Source organism: Terrapene carolina, unplaced genomic scaffold (genome assembly GCF_002925995.2).
Source record: "Terrapene carolina triunguis isolate 2854851 unplaced genomic scaffold, T_m_triunguis-2.0 Scaffold94, whole genome shotgun sequence".
Lineage (NCBI taxonomy): Eukaryota > Metazoa > Chordata > Testudines > Emydidae > Terrapene > Terrapene triunguis.
This window is the reverse complement of record NW_020664445.1, coordinates 3159768-3171968: the sequence shown is the minus strand read 5'-3', so window position 1 is coordinate 3171968 and position 12201 is coordinate 3159768. Positions and strand designations below refer to the sequence as shown.

Here is a 12201-nt window from a genome sequence, read left to right as displayed (position 1 = left end):
TTAATGGTCTCAAGGCTGCAGCAACAGGGTGAAATTTAATAGCCTATGCTATATAGGAGGTCAAACTAAATGTCATTTATGTCCTTAGATTCTATGAAAGCTATCTCAATGTGAAAACACTATCTCAGTGTACAATCCTAGTAGATTTCAGAGTGGTAGCCGTGTTAGTCTGTATCCGCAAAAACCATGAGGAGTCCTTGAGGCACCTTAGAGACTAACATTTATTTGGGCGTAAGCTTTCGTGGGCTATAACCCACTTCATCAGATGCATGGAGTGGAAGATACAGTAGCAGGTATAAATCCTAGTAGAGACAAAGCACAGGTAGCTTTTTCTCAATGTAACTAGTGTTGAGGACAACCTTATTTACCCCCCCCCCCCTTTCTCTACCCTCCCCACACCTCTGGTTTACCTCAGTTAGCTACATCGAGATGAAAACTACAGTGCCCTGTTTCCCCTAGGATTTTACATGGAGATAGCCACTGTCTCTGAATCAGGAAGACGGTGTGTCAACATACCCCACTTGAAGTGATTCATACCCACCGGGGAGGTACTGATCCCTTAACTTTTGCAGTCCCCCCCCCATCCCTATCAGTACAATAAATAGGTAATATATAGTGTAGAAACACCCACCTAGTGCTGTAAAATATAAACTAACATAACTTCTCTCTGCCCCTAACTCTTTGGTCTAGTCAACATATCTTGGGGCTAAACAGAGCCCTTCTTTCATGCTTGTTACCCGAATGAAATTTCAATTGACGTTAATCAAAGTTCTGCTTGAGTAGAGCATGCTGAATTAAGACCTTTACTCTATTTTGTAAAATGCAATAGTAAATGATTAAAACTAACAGTGATCTGCTTTGTGTGTCTCCAGATGAGCTGTACAAACCAAATATTACTCAGCACTGTGATGATCTCTCTTCCAGTTTTATATCTCTGACAGCAGTGCTGCATGTTATGTCCCTTCCTTGTAGGTTGAAAGCTATTGGAATAGACATTCTTCTAGCGCAGCAGTTCTCAAACTTTAGCAACCTGAGGACCCCCATTATGATTTAGAATTTTTCAGGGACCCCTAAGCTCCCCTGCTCAGCCTCTGCCCTGCCCCCTTCCTGAGGCCATGCCCCCACTCACTCCATCCCCCCTCCCTCTGTCTCTCACTCTCCCTCACCTTCACCAAGTTGGGGCAGGGGGTTGAGGTGCTGGAGGGGGTGTGGGCTCTGGGAGGGGGTTTGGGTGCAGGAAGGAGTGAGGGGTACAGGCTCTGGGCTGGCAGTTTGGGTGCGGGAGGAGGTGCGGGTTCTGGGCTGGCAGTTTGGGTGTGGGAGGGAGTTTGGGTACTGGAGGGGGCTCAGGACTGGGGCAGGGGGTGGGGTATGGGAAGGGGTGGGGGGTGTGGGCTCTGGGAGGGAGTTTGGGTGCAGGCTCTGGGTAGGGGTGTGGGATGGGGTGAGGGGGGCGGTGCTTACCTCTTGCGGCTCCCAAAAGCGACCGGCACGTCTCTGGCAGCAACTCCTAGGTAGGGGGTCTCCACACGCTGCTCCTGCCTGCAGGCACCGCACCCACAGCTCCCACTGACCGCAGTTCGTGGCCAATGGGGGCTGCAGAGTCGGCAGTCAGCCAGGGGCAGCATGCGGAGACCCTCTGCCCCTGGCCACAGGGACGTGCTGACCGCTTCCGAAAGCGGCGCAGACGGTACCTGCTCCTCCCCCTCCCTCCCAGCACCTCCTTCACGCCGGGGAACTGTTCCCCGGCATAAAGGAGGCAGTGGGAGGGAGAGGGAGGAGTTGATCAGCGGGGCCCACAGACCCCCTGGAGTACCCCCAGTTTCAGAAACGCTGTTCTAGTGCACCATCAGCTGGCAAGGTCTTCCCTGTCTTAGTCACTTGAGTTCATTTTTATTCATGAAAATTTTTTCTTTACTCAATATAGACACTGAAGTACCATGAAGTACATCATTATGCCTGGATAATTAGAAAAAGGTTTCTAACTATCAGAGGAGTGAGGTTCTGGGACATGCTCCCAATAGTAGTGGGGGCAAATAACCTAAGTAGTTTTAAGAGGGAGCTTGATAAGTTTGTAAATAGGATTATATGACAGGGTTGCTTGTAATTGCAGAGGGCTGGATTCAGTGACTCAGAAGGCCACTTGCAATCCTATGTTCGTCTGATAATGGCACTTCTTTGGTACTTGATCCATATGACATGGTAACTGATTAATGTTAAAATTAACTGCTCTGTTTTGAATTTTGATACAAAATCATCTGTAAAATAACAGCTATCCAGTAATCTGTGCCACTTTAAGATGCCACCAGACTCCTTGTTGTTTTTGTAGCTATCCAGTAAGGTATGTCAAGTAAAAATGAAATGGTTACCGGTAATTTATGTGAGGTTTTCCAGAGAGAGAACTTTCCATGCTGGATAGTAGTACAGACATAATTAGCTGTTTGGGAGGTACTTTCTATATTCTGTCAAACTTTGTCCCTTTTAGATTTCAACATGATTAGGGTTTTTTCGAGTAGGAAAATTAATGCACATCATAATTTGAGTGAGATGATTTAAGATGTGCTTATATGTGTAGTTTAAAAAAACCCCACTCACAATACAAATATGTAATTATATTTAGTCGCTTGACTTATTCAGCATAATAGGTAGCAGTTGTCCTGCAGCCATGCAGATGGATCAAAAATGTGGTGGTGGTGGGGGGGGGAGAGGATGACAAAAAGAACCTTTAATCTATAGTTCAGGTTGTAAATATGCCCCAGTAATTTCAGGATGACCCCATCCTGGGAAAATTGCATCAGAGTCTTACATGACTTAATCAGGGTCATCCAATGAGTGATTTAGTGGAGTGGTTCTCAATCAGAGGTCTAGGGGCCCTTGGGGGGGCTGCAAACAGGTTTCAGGGGGTCTGCCAAGCAGGGCCGGCATTAGACTTGCTGTGGCTCAGGGCAGAAAACTGAAGTCCCATTGCATGGGGCTGAGGCCCTGAGCCCTGCCACCCAGGCCTGAAGTCGAAGTCTGAGCAATTTAGCTTCCTGGGGCCCCCTGTGGCATGGGGCCCCAGGCAGTTGCCCTTCTTGCTACACCATAATACTGGCCCTGGCTTTTATATGCAGAAAAAACAGTTATTGTGGCACGAGTGGTCCAGGGGGTTTTTATAGGGGGGGGGGGGGGAAGGGCTCAGAAAGAAAAAGGTTGAGAATCCCTGGTTTAGTGGGAATAGAACCCAGGAATTCCAAGTCTCCTGTCGTGGTCCCTAGTGGAGATGCAGCTTACATTGGCGTAAGGAGATATTTTGTTAATATAGTAAACCACTTCTAAGAATGACACAGGTTATATCAGCAAAGGGGCTGTTTTGCCATATAGCTGCCTCTTCAATGTGTATTGTGTGTTTTTTGTTTTTTCTATGTTGAAACAGGGGGCCAACAAAACTCTGTAGTGTAGACCTGGCCCAAGAGGGGCTTTTTTTCCTATCTGATGTAAGCTAAACCTGAAAAATTCTCATAATCCCTATCTGAATGTAATCCTGTCAGACAATCTCCTCTTGTTTTTTTTTCCTATAGTGCAATAATGCAGGTGTGCTGGCTAGTGAGGAAAGATAAATGCTGTCAGCGAATCAAACTGCCACACTTAAAAACAGTAGTGATAGGGCGTGGCCCAGAGACAGAGATAACAGACAAGAAGTGTTCACGGCAACAAGGTAAGTTACAGCTTCAGTTTACGTGCAACTGCTGGCTTGATGACAATCCAGCAGTTCCAAAAAAAGTGTAAGAAACATGTGAGGTACAAGTATAGAAATTCTGTGATGGTGTCATATCAGATTGTGAGATTCAGTTCGGTTTCATTGTTCTTATGTTTGGTTACATTATTTTGATAGACTGTAAACTCTAAAGCCCAGCTGGGGTTTAATCTTACATTTAAGGGATGGGCAGTTCAGGTGGGAACTACAGCTTCTCTCTGAAAACCAAAGCAGGCATCTCTCTGGCTTGCTGTGTAATTATCAGTCATGGGGCTCCAATCCAGTGGGTCTTTTAGCCACAGAAGATCTCTGCTCTCTAGGTAGAGCTGCTTACCTGTTATAGCTATTCTGTTTATAGGAGCTCGCAAAGGGCTGTATAATCTGACAGACATGAGGAAACATGGCCTTTCTGTCACCAGGAGGAGTAGAAATTGATCTTTATATAACAGTCTTATACATAGTCTGTTGAAAACCTGTAAACTCATATAGAGAAGAGTGTTTTGAGTTTGACATTCTCTCCAGGTTCCAGTGAATTTGATTTTTATATATTGTTCATGTTCCTAGAAGTACCAGTAGGTACATTTCATATATTGAAAAGTAACTATATGCATTTTGTAGTAAGGGTAGCAGTCTCTGTTAAATTCTATAGAACAGTGGTTCTCAAACTAGGTCCGCCGCTTGTTCAGGGAAAGCCCCTGGCGGGCCGGGCCGGTTTGTTTACCTGCCGCGTCCGCAGGTTCTGCCGATCGCGGCTCCCACTGGCCGCGGTTCGCCGCTCCAGGCCAATGGGGGCTGCAGGAAGCGGCACGGGCCGAGGGACGTGCTGGCTGCCCTTCCTGCAGCCCCCATTGGCCTGGAGCAGCGAACCGCGGCCAGTGGGAGCCGCGATCGGCAGAACCTGCGGACGCGGCAGGTAAACAAACCGGCCCGGCCCGCCAGGGGCTTTCCCTGAACAAGCGGCGGACCTAGTTTGAGAACCACTGCTATAGAACTCTATAAAAGGTTCTGTAGCAAGGATATGATTTAGTCATAGTTTCCTTGGTATCATATCTTCTAGTACAACTATAAAATACCAAGTGATGCTAGCTGCAAATTTTTTAAAGAAGCTCTGTTGAATATGTTACAACCAAGCTTAGCTCTTTGAAAAATCTGTAAAAGCTTATGAGAGTGGACGCGTGGGATGACTCTAATCTATTTCCTCCTTTGCTCAGGCACATCAGTCAGTTGCTTATGACTGGAATCATTATACAGGTGCGAGTCAAAAAGCCATATGGTTTATAAGCCACATGTGACCTCTGGAACTTTAGAAAGGCCAGTGCTGGGAAACTTTATTTCATGTACATTAATAGAAATCCCATTGATAAGGCAGGACAGTCGTTAAGTAGTGTCATTGTAATTTCTAGCAATCTGCTGTGTAGATGCTTGTAATTTTGTCTAGGGAGAAGAATATTAGCAACACCTGTTGACACAACTTTAATACAGAAATCTGGGATTTCAGAAAATGTGAACTCAAAACAAGGTCGGTGCTATGTTTGAGCTGTATACAGTTTAATGTACCTGTCAAGGCTTCTAAATAGATGTGTTGACTCTCAGTATTATTTATTAATTGTAAATTAACTGAATAAACTGAACCAGTGAGTTCAATTAGGATTTATATTTCTATCTTCACCCATTTGATGAAAGCTAATAGGAACATACATTGTGGGCCAGATCCCCAGCTGAATTTGGCTTCAGTAGAGCTGTGCCAATTTACTCCAGCAGCCTGACTCCTATGTTTAAGTAATTCTCTGATGCTTTGTTTCTTTTCAGTGCAGCTAAAAGCGGACTGTAATAAAGGGTATGTCAAGATCAAACAGGTATGTTCATTTATGGATGTCCAGTATTACTTAGGGTTGTCATTGTGCTTGTCGCTTTACAAAACATGGCAGATGACACAATCCCATCACAGAGCTTGCAATCTAAAATGTCCAGACACTGGAGAAGGGGTCAATCAGGGAGTTTAGTGGATAAGCTAGTGCCGTAATACTACTTCTGTATGCTGCAGTGGGAGGGCTGTTTCACTCCTCTTCCCTGCACCGGGTAACATCCTGGAAGGTGGCTAAGATTTATGTCTGGTCCAGATTTAAAATTTAGGTGGTTGTGGCTACGTCGCTTGGGGTGTGAAGAATCCACACCCCTGAGAGCTGTAGCTATGCCAACGTAACTGCTGGTGTAGATGCAGCTAGGTCAACAGAAGAATGCTTCCATCGACCTAGCTACTGTCGCTCAGGGAGACGGTGCTAATACAGTGATGGGAAAAACCCCCATCTGTCACTAAAGGGCTGTGTCTACATTATGGCATTGCTATGGTGCTATAGTCCTGTGGTGTAGACATGGCCTAAGATTTCTGCTGCTGCTCGTGTTGCTTCCCCCCCCCCCCCCCCCCCCCCCCCCCCATTGCTGGGGCCTGGGGGTGGCCTCTCTCTGGGCTGTCTAGACTTGGAGAATAGGTAGTGTTTTAATTAACACAATTTTAAACGCTACTTAGCATGCAGGGTAGACAGGGTTTAACACCTTTACTAGGTTCCTCCCCCAGGGTTAGCAGATATATTTAATAAAACAACCTGTTTTCCTAGTCTTGACAAGGCCTCTGTTTGTTTGTCTGGGTTTCTGGGTGTGTTAATCATCTTGGGAGTTATCCTTGCAGTCCCGTCTAACACTTGACTGCTAGGGGTAGAGTTGAAATCAAAAAACTTATTTTATTCAGGCCATCTAATGGTAATTAACTTTGTCACAACTAATTTGGGTCCAAATTAGACTGGTCACCTACCAGAGAGAGAGACTGGCTTTTCGCAGAAATTGTTACACTACTGTACTACAAATACCGTACTCTGGATGCAGTGGCCTACAGGTCCAAAAAGCACCACTGCAGTTTCACTGAGCTTGGTTAGAAACAAATCTTTCTTCCAAAGACCCCAGCTGCTTGATAAATGTTTTACACTTGGCTGCAAACTATATTCAGTGAAACCCCTAAGGGATCAGCAATCGCTGGTTGCCTAGTGAGTAAGCTTTAATTACAATTTGAATATAACTGTACAAGAAACATTGGGAACACGGTGACTGTATTCAGATAGGCAGTTGTCGCTGAAGATGGCGCTTAGTGCAAGTTTCACTGTATACGAGGATTGCTTCTGGCCTGAAGGAAGTGCAGTGCTAGGGTGTCACGGAGTAGCCTTTAAACAGCACATGGTTCAGGATGGAAAGTGAAGAAAATTTTATTCAGCTGAAAATTTAGGGCATTATAATTCATCAGAATATCCTGGGATTCCAGCTGAAATTTGAGAAGGGCTAAAACCTCTACTCATGCAGACTGCCCGGGGCTCCAAGTCAAAGTGCCATTGTGTGGACCTTGCAGGTATCCAACAGGAACTCTGCTAAAGAGAAACCTGGAGGCAGTGTTTAGAGGCTGAATCTGGTTTTGTCCAGTATTGATTGTATAATTAACTAAAAGCATTTCATGGAAGCAGGGAATCCAGTTCCTCAAGAATACAAGTAGCTCAACCTCAAGTGAACTTGACTGTAGTATAGTCTTCTCCAAGAGCTGACCCCTCTCTCTGTTTTGTCCCCCTCTCCCCCAGCAATGCTGGGGTATTGGTTATAACTAAGGCTATGATTATGTCATGGAGGTCACGGAACCCGTGACTTCCATTGACCTCTGACATTTTCTGTCCCAGGGCTGGAGCTCCCAGCCAGCCCCGCCCCTGCAGCTCCCAGTCCCTGCCCTGGTGGGGGAACCCCACAGCTGCCCAGCTGTGGCAGGGGCTGGGGGACCCCGCAGCTGCCCCGCTGTGGCAGGCAGTGGGGTTACCCTGGAGCTCCCACACAATACCGCAGTGGGTACTGAACCCACCTACCCCTTTTGTCAGGGCTATTTTTAGTGAAAGTCAGGGACAGGTCATGGGCTTCTGTGAATTTTTATTTATTGCCTGTGACCTGTCCATGACTTTTTTACTAAAAAATCCATGACAAACTTAGCCTTTGTCCTCTCTAAGTCAGTTATAACTATGCTACCTCTAGAGCCACCAGCAGAGCTTCTGGAAGCACTTGAGTTTTCAAAACACTTTTTTGGGGAAGAAACACACAAGGATTATATAGATTTGTAAATAGCTATGAAAGAAAAGGCAGGTCAAAGTTTCAGTTTAACTCACCTTGTGAGTGTACCTTTAATAGGGCAGCTGTGAAGAGCATTGCTGAGTTTGCTGATATATGCCAGCAATGCCCCTCTGCTATGTACATTGGCCAAACCGGACAGTCTATACACACAAGAATAAATGGACACAAATCTGATGTCAGGAATTATTCAAAAACCAGTAGGAGAACACTTCAACTTCCCTGGTCACTCAATAACAGACTTAAAAGTGGCAATTCTTCAACAACAAGAACTTCAAAAACAAACTCCAACATGAAACTGCAGAACTGGAATTAATTTGCAAACTGGACATCATCAAATTAGGCCTGAATAAAGACTGGGAGTGGATGGGTCATTACAAAAACTAATTTTACCATACTAATTTCCCCCTACTGTTACTCATATCTTCTTGTCAACTGTTTGAAATGGGCCACCCTCATTACCACTACAAAAGTGATTTTTCCTCCCTTGGTATTCTACTGTTAATTGAATTGCCTCATTAGACTGACCCCCCCCACTTGGTAAGGCAAGTCCCATCTTTTCATGTACTATACACCTGCTACTGTATTTTCCACTCCATGCATTGGATGAAGTGGGTTGTAGCCCACGAAAGCTTATGCCCAAATAAATTTGTTAGTCTCTAAGGTGCCACAAGTACTCCTTGTTATATTTTTTCATTGTTTTTTTTTATTTGAAATATTTGTAACATGGGGCTCAGTTCTGCCCATGGCATTACTCCTGTGTAACTGAGGGCAGCATTAGGCCTGTCATAGTTGTTCTCGCACATATTTGGAATGGCAAAATCTTCTCACAGAGCTAGTCACCAATGAAATAAACCAGCTTATGCTAAGAATCTTCCAAAGATGCCATGCAGTTGGAGCACAGTAAGACAAATATCACTATAAAGGAGACTGATCAGAAAGTACAATTGTTTGGAACCAAGGTGCTGGTTTCTGATGCTGAATATCGGAGTCAGACTTGATGCAGCTGCTATTTATTTATTTTCCAAGCTCCTAAAAGTATGCCAAAGGCCTTAAAACCCAGGTGAAGACACATCTCGATCCTGCAGCCAATATCGCTAACATGGACCCTGTACCCATGTGGAACTGACCTCATGGGGGTCATGGGCTCCATGGCAGTGTGAGGTCACAGCCAGTACAATTAATGTGGACCCTGTACCAATGTGGGACCAGCTCCATTGAGGTTACAGGGGCTTCATGGCAAGGCAGGGTCACAACCAGCTCCACCAACCTGTACCCATGTAGGATCCCAGTGTGGCTGCATGCTTTGGTGGGGTCACAGCCAGTGCCACCAACCCAGACCCCAGTGGGGTGCAGGGCTTCATGGTGGTATGCGGTCCCAGCCAGCTCTGCTAACACAGACGCTGTTCCCATGTGGGATCCCATTAGGCTCATTAGGGCTTCATGCTGGTGCAGGGTTTGTTCTAGCGGTTCTGATTGCAGGATGAGGCTCTAAATCTATACCTCCAACTCCAATTTTTGATTTGCATTAAAATGGGCCAGTATGTGGAGCAGGGTGGAGGAAATGCCATGTACTCTTCTCTCTCTGCGTTGCAGGGACAGGGGTGTCTTAGAACAGTTTGGAGTAGTTGGGTTTTAGTATATCTGAATTTAGGGTCTATACTTGTATGCCAATTCCTACATTGTGCTTTTTTCTGATTATCCAAAGATGGGAGTTAACCCAGCCAGTGTTGATTTGGTGGATATTGGGAAGGATGAAGAAGTGAAGCTGAAGCCAGGACAGGTTCTACATCTTGTGAATAAACTTTACCCCTATACTATACAATTCTTGGAAGTCACAGGGGTGTCTGGCGCACGAGCAGAAGGGAAGACAAAAGCAAACAAGAGGCCATACGTAGACTCTGGGAATAGTAACATGAAAAACATGTCTGAAAAAAGTATGAAAATGGAGCAATCAGACTTGCAAGATGGTAGTTCAAGCTGCAAGCCAAACAATACCAGCAGTTCTTCCTCCTCTCCCCATGACAGCTCTTCCAGCCACAAGGTGAGCAGTAGAATACCCTGCCCTAGCACGCCCATCATTGCCAGCACTGGTGGAGCTGCACTGGTGCTACGGCAATTGTGGGAGAACATCAAAAGCTCTTCCGTGTAGACTGAGCCTCAGTGTAGTCAGTCAAATCAGCTGACCGTAGAGCAGAAACCAGTTCTACTTGAGAGACTCCTGTTCGCATGGAAAACCCAACATAGCTTTGGGGGAGGAAGCTGAATTCCCTTCTGGCTTGTACATCAGCCACGGAATTGCTAACTAAGGCTTCGATCCTGCAGTCTGATCTACATGGGCGGACCCCTACTGAAATCAGTGGGGCTTCACGTGGGTGCACACAGCTGCCTGCAGCAGACTGCGGGATCAGGGCTTTGGTTCCAGCTGCAAAGAACCTTGTTGGTGGGTGATGGTGTGAGCCAGAAGAGCTCAGCTTGACTCTGATTTTATGGTGGGTTTGGAGGGTTGGCAGCTAGGAAATCCATTGTTTCTCTTGGAAATAGAGGAGATTTGACCTGGAAATAGCGAGTGGGAACCAATGAAACCCCTTGATCTTTTCCCAGTCACTTTTCAGAGTAGCACACTTAAATTAAGCGTCCATCACATACCAAAAAACTACGTTAAAAGAATGGGAGTTTGTCCCTGCCTCTGCCCACTCACTGAAACCAAACTTTCCAGAGGTCGCCACTAACTCTGTTCCTCGTTTTCTGGGTGCCGTACTTGGGGCCTGGTTTTTTCCCCCCACAAGACCTGAGCACTTCTGCTGGCAGGAGCACAGGGCTGGGAGACAGGAAGTCCTGTGTTCTTCTAATCCTGGCTTTGATACTCATTCACTGTGTGGCCTGGGGCTACTCACTTTGCCTTTGTTTCAGTTTCTCCATCCATAAAATACACAGTGGTTCTCAAACTGTGGGTTGGGACCCCAAAGTGGGTCCTGAACTAATTTTAATGGGGTTACCAGGTCTGGCATTAGACTTGCTGAAGCCTGCGCCCCACCGCCTGGGGCAGCTAGGCTCGGGCTTTGGCTTTGTCCCCCTGCCCAGGGCAGCGGGACTCTGGTGGGCTCAGGCTTCTGTCCCCCATCCTGGGGTCGTGTAGTAACTTTTGTTGTAAGAAGGGGGTTGTGATGCAATTAAGTTTGAGAACCTCTGAAAGAGCAGTAATGCTTACACACTTGCCTCATGAGGGGGTTATGAGGGTTAACTTGATATCTGTGCCATGTTTTGAATATATAGAGTGCTATAAAATGCTACATATTCGGAAAAAAATCAGGCCCAAGTGTCTCAAACCGGGCACCCAGTCATTGAGAGACCCAAAGTTAGTAGAGGTTTTTGCTAACATTGGCGTAATCTCTCAGTGCCTGAGCACCGTCTGTTTAAAAAAACACAACTCACCCACCCTAGCCCATATTGTTGTTGAAGCTACATATTAATGTGTGTGAGGTTAAGATGTTATGGTAATGGGTGCAATAGAAATGAAATTAAAGTGTTGCATTCAGTAGAGGGTTTGAATGGTGGCATAGAGCAAGGCCTGGGGCCATCCACTGAATGACAAAGATACAAAGAAATAGTAATGGCTGCCTTGTTCCCAGAGCACCGTCTATCCTGTGCATTGAATGTTGCAGAGTCCTGTAGAAAAATGGCCTGTGATCATGTAATTAAGGGCTGTGTCATAATGCAGATGTATAAGAGGGCCAAACTAAAGTTGCCTGGGTAACTCTAATTCTGGAATTTCCCAACTGAAAATGTTTTACTTTGCAAACTTTACTTAAAAAAAAGGTTTAAAAGAAATATTTCCTAGTTTTTTAAAAAAGAAAATACAAATACATACCTGTGTTTAAAATGGTATCAGCAAAGCAATATTGGAGTTATAATAAAAATTATTTAATTGAAGACTTTGGATTCTGCTTAAATATCATTAGATTTTTTTTTTTTTTAATTTCTTCTGAAAGTGCCTATTCTATTTATACTCTAGGAACATTTAGGACATTGGAGTCAAGGTCTGAAGATCTCTATGCAAGACCCAAAAATGCAGGTGGGAATGATCCACACTATACTTGGAATAATTTACCAATCCACATTCAATGAGCATCCCATTCAGAATGCTGTTGAGCCAACTGCATGTTAAAATTACCAAATGTGCATGTACTGTATGTATATCAACCTGTTTTCTAGATGCATTAGTCCTTTTCCATCAGGCCAGCAGGAGACCTCTATAACCTTGGAGAGCCATTGTTAATATGATGCTCCCTAATTGCTTTTCTTAACGCCTGTGG

The 12201-nt window shown here is 45.3% G+C and overlaps 1 protein-coding gene across 2 annotated transcripts in view; it reads left to right on the top strand.

Annotated features, from left to right (window-relative positions):
* Nucleotides 1–419: 419 nt before the first annotated feature.
* Nucleotides 420–12201, top strand: part of APTX (aprataxin) — a 28967-nt gene continuing 17185 nt past the window's right edge. Inside the window, exons 1-6 of one of the 2 annotated variants that reach the window (XM_024203037.1) lie at nucleotides 420–548; nucleotides 3561–3697; nucleotides 5175–5255; nucleotides 5546–5592; nucleotides 9594–9929; nucleotides 11901–11960. In XM_024203037.1, coding sequence (XP_024058805.1) covers nucleotides 3568–3697; nucleotides 5175–5255; nucleotides 5546–5592; nucleotides 9594–9929; nucleotides 11901–11960 — 654 coding nt within the window. In that variant the 5' untranslated portion in view covers nucleotides 420–548; nucleotides 3561–3567. The remainder of the gene's footprint in view (nucleotides 549–3560; nucleotides 3698–5174; nucleotides 5256–5545; nucleotides 5593–9593; nucleotides 9930–11900; nucleotides 11961–12201) is intronic. The other variant, XM_029911326.1, reaches the window with a different exon arrangement.